The sequence below is a fragment of the Pipra filicauda genome, unplaced genomic scaffold (genome assembly GCF_003945595.2).
Source record: "Pipra filicauda isolate LSUMZ 115617 unplaced genomic scaffold, ASM394559v2 scaffold153_size1761393_pilon, whole genome shotgun sequence".
In the NCBI taxonomy this organism is placed as follows: domain Eukaryota; kingdom Metazoa; phylum Chordata; class Aves; order Passeriformes; family Pipridae; genus Pipra; species Pipra filicauda.
In genome coordinates, this window is record NW_024104029.1 from 1,379,366 (window position 1) to 1,392,801 (window position 13,436).

The 13,436-nt window shown below is 34.6% G+C and overlaps 1 protein-coding gene across 16 annotated transcripts in view; it reads left to right on the forward strand.

The window, feature by feature from the left end:
* SLIT2 (slit guidance ligand 2) overlaps positions 1–13,436 on the forward strand; it is a 266,811-nt gene that overhangs the window by 215,018 nt on the left and 38,357 nt on the right. For all 16 annotated transcript variants that reach the window (XM_039379040.1, XM_039379041.1, XM_039379037.1 and 13 more), the window contains 5 exons: positions 3,137–3,205; positions 5,419–5,490; positions 5,715–5,786; positions 7,164–7,235; positions 9,638–9,801. In XM_039379040.1, coding sequence (XP_039234974.1) covers positions 3,137–3,205; positions 5,419–5,490; positions 5,715–5,786; positions 7,164–7,235; positions 9,638–9,801 — 449 coding nt within the window. The remainder of the gene's footprint in view (positions 1–3,136; positions 3,206–5,418; positions 5,491–5,714; positions 5,787–7,163; positions 7,236–9,637; positions 9,802–13,436) is intronic.

Here is a 13,436-nt window from a genome sequence, read left to right on the forward strand (position 1 = left end):
GGTGTGATTCTTGGGGCTGTCCTGTGCAGGGCCAGGAGTTAGACTCGATGATCCTGGAGTGCATTGGGAAAAGTGTGACCAGCAGGTCGAGGGATGTGATCCTCCCCTTCTCGTCCGCCCATGTGAGGCCACTTTTGGAGTATTGTGTTCAATTCTGGTCTCCAGCAGAGGGTCATTAAGATGTTTAGGGGTCTGGGAAATCTCTCTTATGAGGGGGGACTGCAGGATCTGGGCCTGTTTAGTCTAGAGAAGACTTGAGAGGGGATCTCATCGATACATACAAATATCTCAAAGGTGGGTGTCAAGAGGATAGTGCCAGACTCTTTCAGTGGTGCCCAGCGACAGGAGAAGGAGCACTGGCCATAAATAAACCACAAGAACTCAACGTGAGTTCTTCCACAACATGAGGATGAACTTCTTTACATTGAGGGTGGCAGAGCACTGGAACAGGCTGCCCAAGGAGGTTGTGGAGTCTCCCTCTCTGGAGACATTTGAAACCCACCTGGATGAGTTCCTGTGTCACCTGCTCTAGGTGTCCCTGCTTTGGCAGGGGATTGGACTGGATGATCCCCAGAGGTCCCTTCCAACCGTAAAAATTCTGTGATTCTGTGATCCTTCCAGCTCAAGATATTCTGTAATTCAGTGATTATGATAGTTTTGTGATATTTCAAAAATACTGAAATACTAGAAAATTTTCCTTTACACACAGGCAGTAAGGAATACAATATACAATCTGGGATATTTTATTATTCTTTTGATACATTTTTCTGTGAGAAAAATGTTTAAGATTGCATTTTATGAAACGTATAATTTGAATATGCAGGTGGACATTAACACCGATATAAAAAAGAACTTGTATTGTTTGAAGATAATAACTGAATAAGCTACTCATAAGACTAGATAAGTCAATTTTTATGCATTATGAAAGGGAAAACACAAACCTAAAAATTGAGTTATTCAATTGTTTTGAATCTTGATCAGATAGGTCACATATTGAAAGAAATAGATAAAAAATTATTTACAAGAAAAAAGGTTGGTTTGTGTTATATATGGCAAGTATTTAATAAGGTTTCATAATGCCTGGTTAATGTAGTGCTTTTGCAGAAGACATCATAACTGTGTATCTTAAGTTACTAAAAAAGTGACTAAAGTAACACCAAAAAACATGACTGTTTTACAGTTTGGTATTATGTAGAAAATTCTGAGATGTCTCTCCACCATTAGTCTGGTGCATAATAGCATCCAAAAAGCATTAGTTGTTAATAAAATGAAATTGCTAAGAACTCAAATTAGCATACAGCTATATAAACCTATAGCTTACTTCATTAGGTTTTGGTTTTGGTGGGTTTTGGTTTTTTTTTTTCTAAAAGAGAAGATTACTTCATTGAATATAGTCTGGTATAATAAATACAATTTGGCAATATAAGGTCATCAATGCAATGTAAAACTAAGCAGCCAGAGAGAGATACTTTTGGAATTGCAAGTGGAACCCTGTGATTGAAAATTCATTTGTGTACAATTTTGTGTGCTTTAATTAGTATCTAAGCATGCAATTTAGCATATTTTTCAAGAGGATGATGGAGGTGGTTTCTGTTAACAGTTGCATACTAATTGATTCTTCTTGCTCACTAGTATGCATAACTCTTCTGAGATGTATTTTTCATGTGTTTGATAAAATATCTTAATAGTTGCTTCCTTTGAACAAGGAGGAATTTTTATCAGGCAAGTGGATACTTGTAGTACTTCTGTTCTAATGAAGCTAAAGCAATATAACCTAATTTATCTGTCATAGAAGAATTTCCTCACAATACTTACTTCTTCAAAAAGTTTAAAAGTTGGTTTGGTTTTTTTATAATTAATTATAAAAAATAATTAATTTTTAAATTAATTTTAAAAGAGAGCTTTTCCTATTAGAAGTAGATGGTTATTTCATTAAGTTTAACTGAGTGTCAGCTCATCCATTTATGTTTCCAAAGATGTTACAGCACACATAAAGATATTAGGCTCAAAATAAAAGTAAAAAAGTCTCTATCGAAGGCCACTCTTAACTCAAGCATGTTCCAAGTATTTGGATGGCTAAAATATCTTCTTTGTATTGGGATAATAAGGGTGTAGTTTTCACTTGGGTTCCAGGAGACATGAGTAGTACTACCATGAGCAAGTCATTTGCCCCAGATGAGAAACTAAAGACCTCTAATCTTCTTGCCACTATCTGCTTCATTTCAAAGAACCAGGTTAATTCAGCACTTCTTATCATCTCTAAACTACTTGCCCTGGTTACATGAAGAACCCCTCCAATCCGACTGCTATGTCTGGCTGCACACTGGGAGCTTTTTAGGCGAAGCTTGTTGCCTTTCTTTACCTGTAACGGGGGTGCTGATATAGTTTGATGGTTCTGTATCCATTAACTCTAAGGATGAACAAGTCTGTTATTGAAAATTATGAGCATCAGAGAAGAGTGAGCAGTATAATAGAGGAGCTGTGAACCTACAAAGGGGAGTGTGGGGCGGGGGGGGGGGGACGGAATCTAACTTTTCTAGTGAAGAGTAGTTGATGACTCTCTTTAGTCCATAATGTACTCCATAGGAATAGGATTGTGGTATGTTAATTACCGATGTATCATGAAATACACAGGGATAAATCAGGGAAGGTGACCTGAACTACAGGCATGACAAATGAATTTACTGTTAGAGCTAAGACCAGACCTTGCTGTTTCAGCTGTAAAGGACTGTCTCTGTAATATCAGGATCTGTTTCTATTTATGATAGCTCAAAATCCACACTTAATGTGACTTGCAGAAGTCAGATTTACTTTTCAGCTATAGATGTGTGGGAAATGGAGATGATAAAGACCTCATTTTGCAGAGTCTTTATGAAATAATAGAAACTATTATGTAAGAGTTGGGTTTTATTACTGTTACTTCACAGTATTAATGATATATAGTAGCATTTGAATCTTAGGCTACAGAGCCTTGTGTCTCTAAAAAACAAAATTTGTAAGCAAGGTTTCTTTTAAAATAGAAATAGTATGTGTTCATTTGCTATTAACTTTACTGTTGGATTCTGAGATTAGTGGATGAAGATGCTACTATTTTAATGAAATACATAATGCTATTTGTTTTATTTTCCTCTTTTAGTTATTTGGATGGAAATCAGTTTACCCTTGTTCCAAAAGAGCTTTCCAACTACAAGCATTTAACACTCATGTAAGTAGTTTTAGAGCAACTTTCTCTACTGGAATTAAAAACTAAACAAAACAAAATACCCTACTCAATTATACCTGATTTTATGTATAAGAAAAATCCTGTAAAATATATCATATCTTTCAGCAAATATAATACCCAACCATGTTTTATAACTGTGGATATTTTATTCCACTTATCACTTCTTACATATAATAGACTTGGTCACATTTTATGAACAGGGGTATTTCACTCCAGTGATTACATCACAAAGTAAATAACCAGAAATTATAGTTACCCACAAAAGAGACATAAGATCTTATAAAGTCAGGGTAATTAGAGTAAGGTGTTAGGGTAATACAGCATTTTTTAACACAGCTCCATGAAAGCACTAGAATGATTTAATTTACAGAAGAAGCATTCAGTGGTATGCTTCACTCCATGCTATGCTTTGTGTAGGAATGCCACATATTCTGTTTGTCCCACAATATATGGTTTTCATGACTCAAGAAGAGAGCTTGTATAAGATGCCTTACTGACAACTCCGTCACTGACTCACTATGTGATTTGAGGCAAATCATTAGTTGCTCTAAAATTTATTACCTCTACTTCATGAATGGTATGAATATGATTTCTGTACCTTCTAAGTGTACAGTGGGAGAAACAGGAAGATGTAGATGTAAGTGACTGTAATTCCATGGTCTTTGTTAGGACTATAAAAATTTATACCAGCTGAGGTTGAACTGCGTTACACTCTGAAAGCAGTTTGTGGTTTCATTATAATCAGAATGAAAAGGGGAGGGGAATAACAGAATCCCTTAAATTTCTTTTTGATTGGGTTTAGAGCTTTGCTGCAAAATTTGAAAATAGTTTGGCATTCAAAAACAAGAGCTCAATTTCCTTTATTTCCCTCATGCTAGACAAAAATAGTCACAATCATAAATTAAAAAAAAACACCTTTACGAATATTCTGTTTTTCAAATAACATCAGGAAAAAACCCTTGCAATCTTCTCAAATGTATGCAGTGTAGAGCCTGTAGGAAGTCTTTGTGAATTGTTTAGGGAAGTTATACAAGATCTAATTTGCAGCACACATAAAATATATACTTTGGAACCTCTGTATGAGAAACGGTGGACTGAGCGCAGTAAGAGTATCAGTGGAGACTGGATATATGTCTAGAGATAAGGTTACTTAGAAGCAAAGTGACAAGGCTTCCATCACAGACCTGTGGGGCACATTATTTTAAATTCTTCTGTATGTTTACTCATACTGCTGTTACAAAGTTGAGAATGTTCTTCAGCTGTGTTTGAAAAACAAGACCACTATGCATAGTGCTTCTGTGGCCAAAGTACATACGAGTCTCCTGAGTTCCACATTAACAAGGAAATTTGTTTATTTTTAACTTTTTCTTTCTCTTTTGAATAGATTGCTTTGTTATACTTGCCTAATATGTTTATTGTTCTGAGTCATTTGTCTTTCATGAAAATTTCAAGCAGACAAATATGCATATTGCATATCTATTCAACCATACTCTTAAGTTAAAATATCAAGGTTCCCTCAGAAACAAAGGCAGTATTTCACCACAAAATTCAGAAGCAATAGTGAAATAGTCAACATAGAATGAAAAGTAAAGCAAAATATGAGAATAAAGAATAGGCAGTATTCACATTTAATACAGCTTCTATGAAGCTGCCAGCATACCACTCCAGCTCTCATCGTCCTTGTGCTTTAGATTTTATTCATCAGAATATTGACGAAGAAAGATGTTAAGGCTTTCTATATAAATTTTAGATCGAATTCTTTACAATAATAGCTCTGGGCGTCAATGTCTTCAGCATATAAGTGTTAAGTAGAGTATTAGATGATCTTTACTCAGGTATCATTAGGGGCGTGACTAGAATGGCTTCCACTTTAAAACATCACTTTCGTTTTGTACTTGATTTCATGTAGGATTGCATTATTAACTCGGTAGCATGATGGACTTTGCTATTGTATAAGAATGCATTGGGCTGCTTTTTCATCTGTGTTGAAATGAAAATGCTTTTTATTGATCAAGCTAAACAATTGCTAGGCTTGTATATGGCATGTGAATAAAAATAGGTGCTGCTTTAAATATTGATATCAAGGGATGATACTATTTCTACTAATAAAGATAATGTGTCTGTCAATTTAACTTACAGTGTTTCAGGACTGGGGCAGTCATTTTAAGGTCTGAATTTCTGAATTTATTTTTTAGAGATTTAAGTAACAACAGAATCAGCACTCTTTCTAATCAGAGCTTCAGCAACATGACTCAGCTGCTCACCTTGTAAGTTTAAACATGTAACAGTGACTCTTTGAAAGCGTTACAGTGGGTTTTTTTGGTCTTGGAAAGACTGGGCATGTAGTTGATATTAAAGCTTGCTTGTTTTGGAGGCTGTAAAATAACTTGTTTCCTAACTAGCTATTTATGCAAAAGCTGATTTTGGTCATGCTCTGCATTGTTTACTGAATGACTGATATACTTGCTGACAGTATTTTATATGTTTTCAGAATTCTTAGTTACAACCGCCTAAGATGTATCCCTGCACGGACTTTTGATGGGCTGAAATCACTTAGGTTGTTGTAAGTATTATTTTTTAATCACTGCTATTTTACAGAATTTTTATTTATGTACAGCAGGTAGCAGATCCATAGGAAGTTAACAGCTTTTAAAACTTGTCAAATATTTGGGAAGTGATAATTACATAGCCTTAAAAATGTAAGTGGCTTCATTCTTGGAAAGTATAATCTCAAAATGCTTCACAAGAAGTTATGTGACCCTGGAGAACATTTTAGATACAGACATACACTTTTTATTTTTCTGCTTTCTAATTTTACCCGTATTTCTTTTTTTGTGTTATGTTCTTCCTTGTTATAAGCATTAAAATCTAGCAAAAATGCCATATGCATAAATTCTATCAGTATATATGAGACGGTTTTGCAGTTGAATTTTTAATATTTTATTCCAGCACTAAATTTCTTTCTGTCTTGTTTCATTTAATGTGGGAGTATTTCCAAAACAATGGCATCATGGTTAACTATTGAAAATCAATAACATTACTTTTCGGTTCCAAGAAAACTTTCCATTTTACCACTAAGAAAAACATGGTTGAAAGCCACAGAAAGGGACAAAGGAAAATAAAGAACAGTCAGTCTAATTTACAGTTTCAGTTTGTCATTAAGAAAAAAGCCTGCAAAAAATCTTTTTCAAAAGTCCCCAGTAGAATATGTAATTTTAGCTTTCATTTGGGTAATTTATAACCATTTAAGATCTTAGTTGGATTAAATGTCTCAAGTATGGCATTATTTAAGTGTGCTCTCATAACTTCAGTTATTTAATATAAATGTGGATAATTTCAAGAACTATAATTTTATATGTGTTAGATATTCATGTAACTGAATGAATTTATAGAAAAAGGGTGATATTTTTGTGCAGGCTTGCTACAAGAGAGAGAACACTATTGCCAGTATTGATGCTTAATGAAGTCTTTCATTCTCTACCTCTACTATCAAATTAGGACAACAGCCTTAATATTTAAATTAATGAGCAGTCAATACCTGTATTTTCCACAAATCCATGAAAGATTTAAAAGAACATATGGACATAATTACTGAGAATTTCAAGGAGTTGCAGAAAAAGAATTAATAACTCTTCTACTATCTCTAAATCCAATCAGTACTTTGCAGAAGTGTGCCTACTTTATTGACTTTTATTTGTTAATTTAAAATAATCTCAGTATTTACATTTCTTATGAAAATTCAGGATGCAAAAAATCAAATGACAAGTAGGCTGCCAGTTAGAGCTTAAAAAAAACTCCAAACAACAAGCAGCTGGAAACACCAAGGAACTGGAATTGGAAGAAAAAAATATGAAAAGCTGAAAACTGTTTACAGAAGATGAAATTTGCCAAGTTAACCAGTTGATTTTTATGCATATATTGTGTTTATTTTCTTTTTAAGATCTTTACATGGAAATGATATTTCTGTTGTTCCTGAAGGAGCCTTTAATGATCTTTCAGCATTATCCCACCTGTGAGTATTCAGATGTTAACTGTATTTTTTTGTTACGTTTAGCAAATTTCCTATAATCAAACAAAGACAGGATGCAAAGGACTTCTCTGGAAGAAGCACATGCATCTCTAGAGGCTGGGGGCTAGCCAGAGAAAAATCCTGGGCCTGCTTCTGGGCTGCAAATTAAACCTGTGTATCATGTGCCCTAATGGCTATGAAGGCTAAGGACACTGGGCTGAATTACAAAGTGAGTAGCCAGGAGACTGATCACTCCCTTCTGCTTGGCCCTCCTAAGGCCACATCTGGAATATGGGTTCAGTTTCTCTAGCACAAAGCAGTGTGGGACAAACAGTGTGAGCTGTGAGGAGAGTCTGCAGGAACTGGGTTTATCTAGCCTGGAGAAGGGGATGCCAAGGAGCTCTCTAATAATTAGTCTTTAAGCCTTTGACAATTACAGCAGTGTTGGAGACAGCTTTTTCTCAGAGGTGCACAGTATAAGAGTAAACCATCACAACCTGCGACAAGGAAAATTTGATTGAACATAATGAAAAATTCTTCACTGTGAGGATGGTTCAGCTCTGGAACAGGTTGCCCAAAGAAGCAGGAGAATCTCCCTCCCTAGCGATTTTCACAGCTCAGCTGGACACAGCCCTGAGCAACCCTGACTGTGCAGGTAGCCCTGCTTTGTGCAGGAGGTGAGACTAGATGACCTCCAGAGTGCCCTAAATTATTCTGTGATTCTGTATTGGTGTCTGTTAAGTTGACATTAAACACATGGCATCTGATTTCAGAATGTAGTTTGAGGCAATGTTTTTCCGGTTTTTAATTTTCAGTGGGAACCTAAATTAGAACAAGCTGCCTTCTGCAAATCTTTTTGTGTTTATGAGTAGTTATTAAGTCTTTGAGAAGTAATTTGACTAGTACCTTTAGATATATCTGGGATTTTAAGTTTCTGAACAGCGCAGTTGTTAAAAATGTAGTTATCTGTTTCTGGTGCACTATTGGACATTTCTCAGAAATTTGATACTGATTAAGCTTTCAGTTGTTGATAATTCATTCAAATGCTACTATTTAACTAGCTTATCTGTAGGAAGTATCAGTAAAACTTATATTGGTTTGATTGGTATTGCTGGTATTTTTTTCTTAATGGCTGCCAGTTATCCTTGCTAACACTCTGATTTTAGCAGGGCAATTGTGTTATCTCAGTTCAGGCTGCCATTGACTCCTGTACATATGGAGTGGAAAAATTCTAGGTTTCTCCTTGCATGGAAAGTTCCCTGTCACTAAGTCTTATTTTTGTTACTGCTCTGACTTAAGCCTGACTGAACAAATACGTATATTTTCTTGAGTTCAGCTGTAATGTAGGAAAATTATGAGAGAGCTTCCTACTCAGTGGGGCAGAAAAGAGTGTTTCAGCACTGGTAGTTTCTATTGCCTTTGCTTGCCAAAGACTTTCTTGTATCTCTAGAAGACCCACTGACCCAAGATGTGCAACAATCCGAAAAAAAGTACTGAAACATCTGGAGAAGGAGGATGTTCTAATACTGCAATTTGACAGTGTTTGCACATGTAGAGATTATCTGTTGAAAGTTCTGGGATTATTGTATTTCTTAAAAGGAACATAAGTATATGGAACATTCTATATCTTTATAGAATAGCACAATGCTTCTGTCCTCCAAATTAACTACAAAATGTATCATTGTTGTCAGACTTTTAAGAGTATTTATGGTTTCTAGCAGAGAAAATAAAAACTTAAAAAAATGTTACAGAAATTAATTCTGAAAATCTCCAGCGAAATTTTTTTAATTAAAAAAATCAGAAAGATCATCATTTAAAGAAATGGATATGCTTTCATAATGGTAATGTAGTTTTATTTACTTGTGCAGCAGAGAACTCTTACAGAATTCTGCACATAGTTGTGAGTTCAGTGGGAGAGCTCCAAAGAGGAAATAATTAAATCAAATTTGTAAGCTTAAAAACAGATGGTTTATACCAGTCTGGGAGCCATAAACTTAAAAGGAAAAATATCAGGGCACAACTCTGTGGACTTGCGTTGGCTGCTTCAGAAGAAATACTTTATTCTTGCTAACCTAATTTCGCAGTATCAGTTTCATTCTGCTCATGCAGCTGATCTTTGCCATTACATGCCAATGGTGAAACAGAGCTAGTTAGTATAAGCTCACCAAAGTTCACACCTGGTGCAGTTAAGAATAATGAGGTTTCTGGATCAAGTTTACTGATAAAACTATCACTTCTTGATCCAGAACCCAAATCGAGACACTTAGTGCTCTTACAGGCATGTTGGTGGTGGGAGAGTAGGTTTGTGATTTGAATGTTTTTTTGCCAACCTATTTTCTGGATTCTCTTTTAAAAAGCAACCATTTAAAGCTTGATTTCCTTTTTCATTTGTCTATTTTCCACAGGGCTATTGGAGCAAATCCTCTTTATTGTGATTGCAACATGCAGTGGCTATCTGACTGGGTAAAATCAGAATACAAAGAACCTGGTATTGCACGTTGTGCTGGTCCTGGAGAAATGGCAGATAAACTTCTTCTCACAACTCCTTCTAAAAAATTTACTTGCCAAGGTACTGTTGCTATTTTTTTCTCTTTGAAGTGTCAATTTTGAATTTTTACAAATAGTTGAACTGTAAATTAAGACTGTTATGTGCTCTAAATACATTTATTATAGCATCTTCACTAAACCTTGTCATCATTATTCCTCATACTTAGGGATGTAGTCGTTGGTTCCATTCAGGAACTGCATTTATTTTAAAGATTTCAACGCCTATATCTTTTAAAATAGATGGAGAAAAAAGTCTTTGGATTTGCAGTACAGTATTCCTCACTACGTGATGTACAAATGTACTTTGTACTGCCTCAGCCATGCTACAGTTTAAACATCTACACTTCCCTTGGCCTTTTTCCTCCCAACCATTTACAGTAAAAACTGTAAATACATCTATAATCCTTGCGGTCTGAAATGAAAAGCATCAATATGGCCAGAATGCCTCCTCTTATATTTCAGAAGAAAGTATAAAAAGGGAAAAAAAAGCAACAAGAAAAAAGTAGATAAAGGAATGTGATAATCTATAGAAGTCTCATTCTAAAATGTTGTTAAATGGGCGGGTTTCTAAGGGTATTTATCCCCATGTTGGTGCCAGAGTTGCTGGCATTTATATCACAACTCATATTACTGTAATTTCCTAGATTCTTTTTCTGAACTGTACTATTTCTTTTTAGAAAAGTTCCTTTTTTACTTACATCAAGTGAGAATTTGGTTTGTTTATTGTTTAATCTTCCTCTATTCCATTTGTTTCTCCATTCTTAATTATTTTGAAAACACACAAAACTGCTACTGTAGCCTCATTTTTCTTGGTCCTTATTTAGAAACACTGAAATCCCAATTTAAAAAAAAATTGTGTTCTTATACCTGTAAATCATTACAAAGCTCATAGTAGTTTCTGAGGCATTGGATAAATATGATCTTTAATCTTATTTAATCTAATCTTTAATCTTTAATCTTGTAGAATTAACTGATTTTCAGCATCTAGGTAATCTTCAAGCTGTTTTGATTTATTCATCTGTTAGCGTATCTTCAAATGTGAGCTTAATCCCTTTGTAATTTTTGTCTTAAAAAAGCAGTGGGACTTTGTCAGAGTTTGTCTCATTTAAAGTTGTTCTTTACTGCATGTTCAGCCTATTTAGTCTCCTCTTTAGACCAGTCAGAAACTTTTTTTTCTTTTTCTTTTTTTTTTTTTTTTTTTTTTTTTGTGAACAAAAACCACTGGAACCCATCTCGTTACTTGTAATTCCAATGAAGTTTCTGTCCTTCCAAATCCTCTTCCAGTTTTTCAGCAGTACATCTCTGAGGTCATGCCAGTGTTCATTGCATTTGATACTCATCTGTTGCAAAGTCTCTTAGCTTGGTTTTACATAGGACATTTGCTAGCCAGTCTGGTCATTTTCTTTACAAGCATCCACTGAACATTATTGCAGATATGCTCTTGTTGCACGCTGTTGTAGGGATATAAGTGAAAGAATATTTGTATGGACATGAAGGATCTGCTTAGTTTTTTTCCAGTTCTGATAGTTTTAAAAACCGTATCCAGTTCTGATAGTTTTAAAAACTGTATCCAGTTCTGATAGTTTAAAAACAATGCCTGCAGTCATTATTATATTTCAGTCAGACAATCCAGAGAGTATATCTTACTCCCTCTTGGCCATCAGAAAATATCCTTTATATTATTGTTCAGGGTAAGAACTGTGTGTTTGTTTCACTTCCAAGAGTGGAGATCTAGTATTATGGATACCTTTGAGAGAAAATAGTTGTTCTCCTATTGTCCTATGAAGATCCTCCTAATTACAGGTTGCAAATCAGCACCTTTTCAATGACATGATGGCCCCGTAAGACATTATGTCTGTTACTCAAAGATAAGTAATTTTATCTTTTGCTTAAAAATGTATTGCTGAATAATATAAATTAGGAAGATGCTATATTCCTATTAGAACCAACATTTTAGGCTATGAGTGAGAGGGCTATTTTCAGAGTATCTGTGGATGGTCTGCTACAGTATATATATTTATGGAAAAAGAGTAATGTGTAATTCCCTCTTTTTGGTGTCTATGGATTCAATTGCAAGTGAAATTGGTGCCCAAATTTTACCCACATAATGCATAGTTCCCAATGAAAATGGCATTTTAAAATAAAGTCTCATCTCAGTTGTAAAGCTCCATAAAATCACTGTACCTTACTCTAATTTTATTAATTCTTTTACTCAAGGAATCATCTCTTAACATTTTCTTCTTTCAGTTATTTTTCTGTTTATGGGCGGGTTTTTTCTTTCTTTCTTTCTTTCTTTTTCTCTCTTTTTCTCACTTTTTCTCTCTTTTTCTCTTTCTTTTTCTCTCTTTCTTTTTCTTTCTTTTTCTGTCTTTTTCTTTCATGTGGCCTCTAACAGCTTCTCAATCTTTTACTTTTGCCTCTTAACCATCCATGCCCTGCTTCTAGAGATTCCAGGGCCTTGTGGTTTTCTGGTACCAGGTAAGGTTGTAAGTAGATCTGGAATGGATGATCTTATTCAGAATGTACCTTCTGACCTTCCTTTTGTGTACCTCAAGCAGACTTCTTTCCTAAGACATGCATGTTTACTGTTTGTTTCCCCCGTGATGAATTTACAGCTGACTATTCATGATATATTGTTTAGCATATTGTATGAACCATTTTGTTATTTTAAAAGTCTGAGTTTGAGGTCTGAAAATTATCTAACTGAAATTATTATTTCCATTGCATTGTACTAAAATTGGTGATTTCATTAGCAGTGTAGATATTGGTGCAAGACAGGAGTCATAAAATGTCAAAGCTCAAAGTTTTCCTTGCAACAGGTTTCTCTGCAAGCTAGTTTGAGAGGGTTTGTGTCATGATTTTCCTTAAAAAAAACTTAGATAGCCACTGTAGCTATCTGTACACACATAGATGTGTATATCTGTGTTTTTCAATAAAATGCTATTAGTTTTTCACTGTTACAGAAGAATTTTTTTCCACTTAGAGTTTATTCAAGAACATATATGCCTACAATATGAAAAATGAAACGATAGGTTGTGAACCAAATTCTTTTTCATGTACAAGTCTTTTAACACATACAAGCAGAAAGAGGAAGGGAACAGAAAATGACAATAGGCTCCAGAACTACCTTTGCATTTTTTAATCTTACAACTGAAGAATGAATCAAAATATTAATTTGTATTGGACACTACATACATAATAGTTTGAAATAAACACAGTACAAAATCAGACAGTGTTGTTTACTATCTTGCTGAGACTTGGGTTCCCATTTTCTGTCTCTGTTTTTGAAGAGAAATTTGAATCGCTAATCTGTTTGGGAAAAAGACTGAATGTTTTTTAATTCATGCCGATTATTTAGCATTTTATTCCATGAAAAGTAGATAAGAGGATATGATGTTTAAAATAAACAGAAGGAAAGATTGACTCCTGGGCTACAGCACAGTTTTACAAATTTTTAAGTATGTGCCTCTTGCACCTTATTTTTTTTCACAGAACACCTTAATATACTTTAGCAATAATCAGCAATACTCTAGTACAGTCAGAACATTCTAGATTTTGCTTCTATGATGTTTGTTTCAACTTTTCTACCTCTCCTGTGTGCTGGTCTAATAGATACTTTAACCAGGTATAGATTTCTCTTTCAAAGTAGGGTAATGA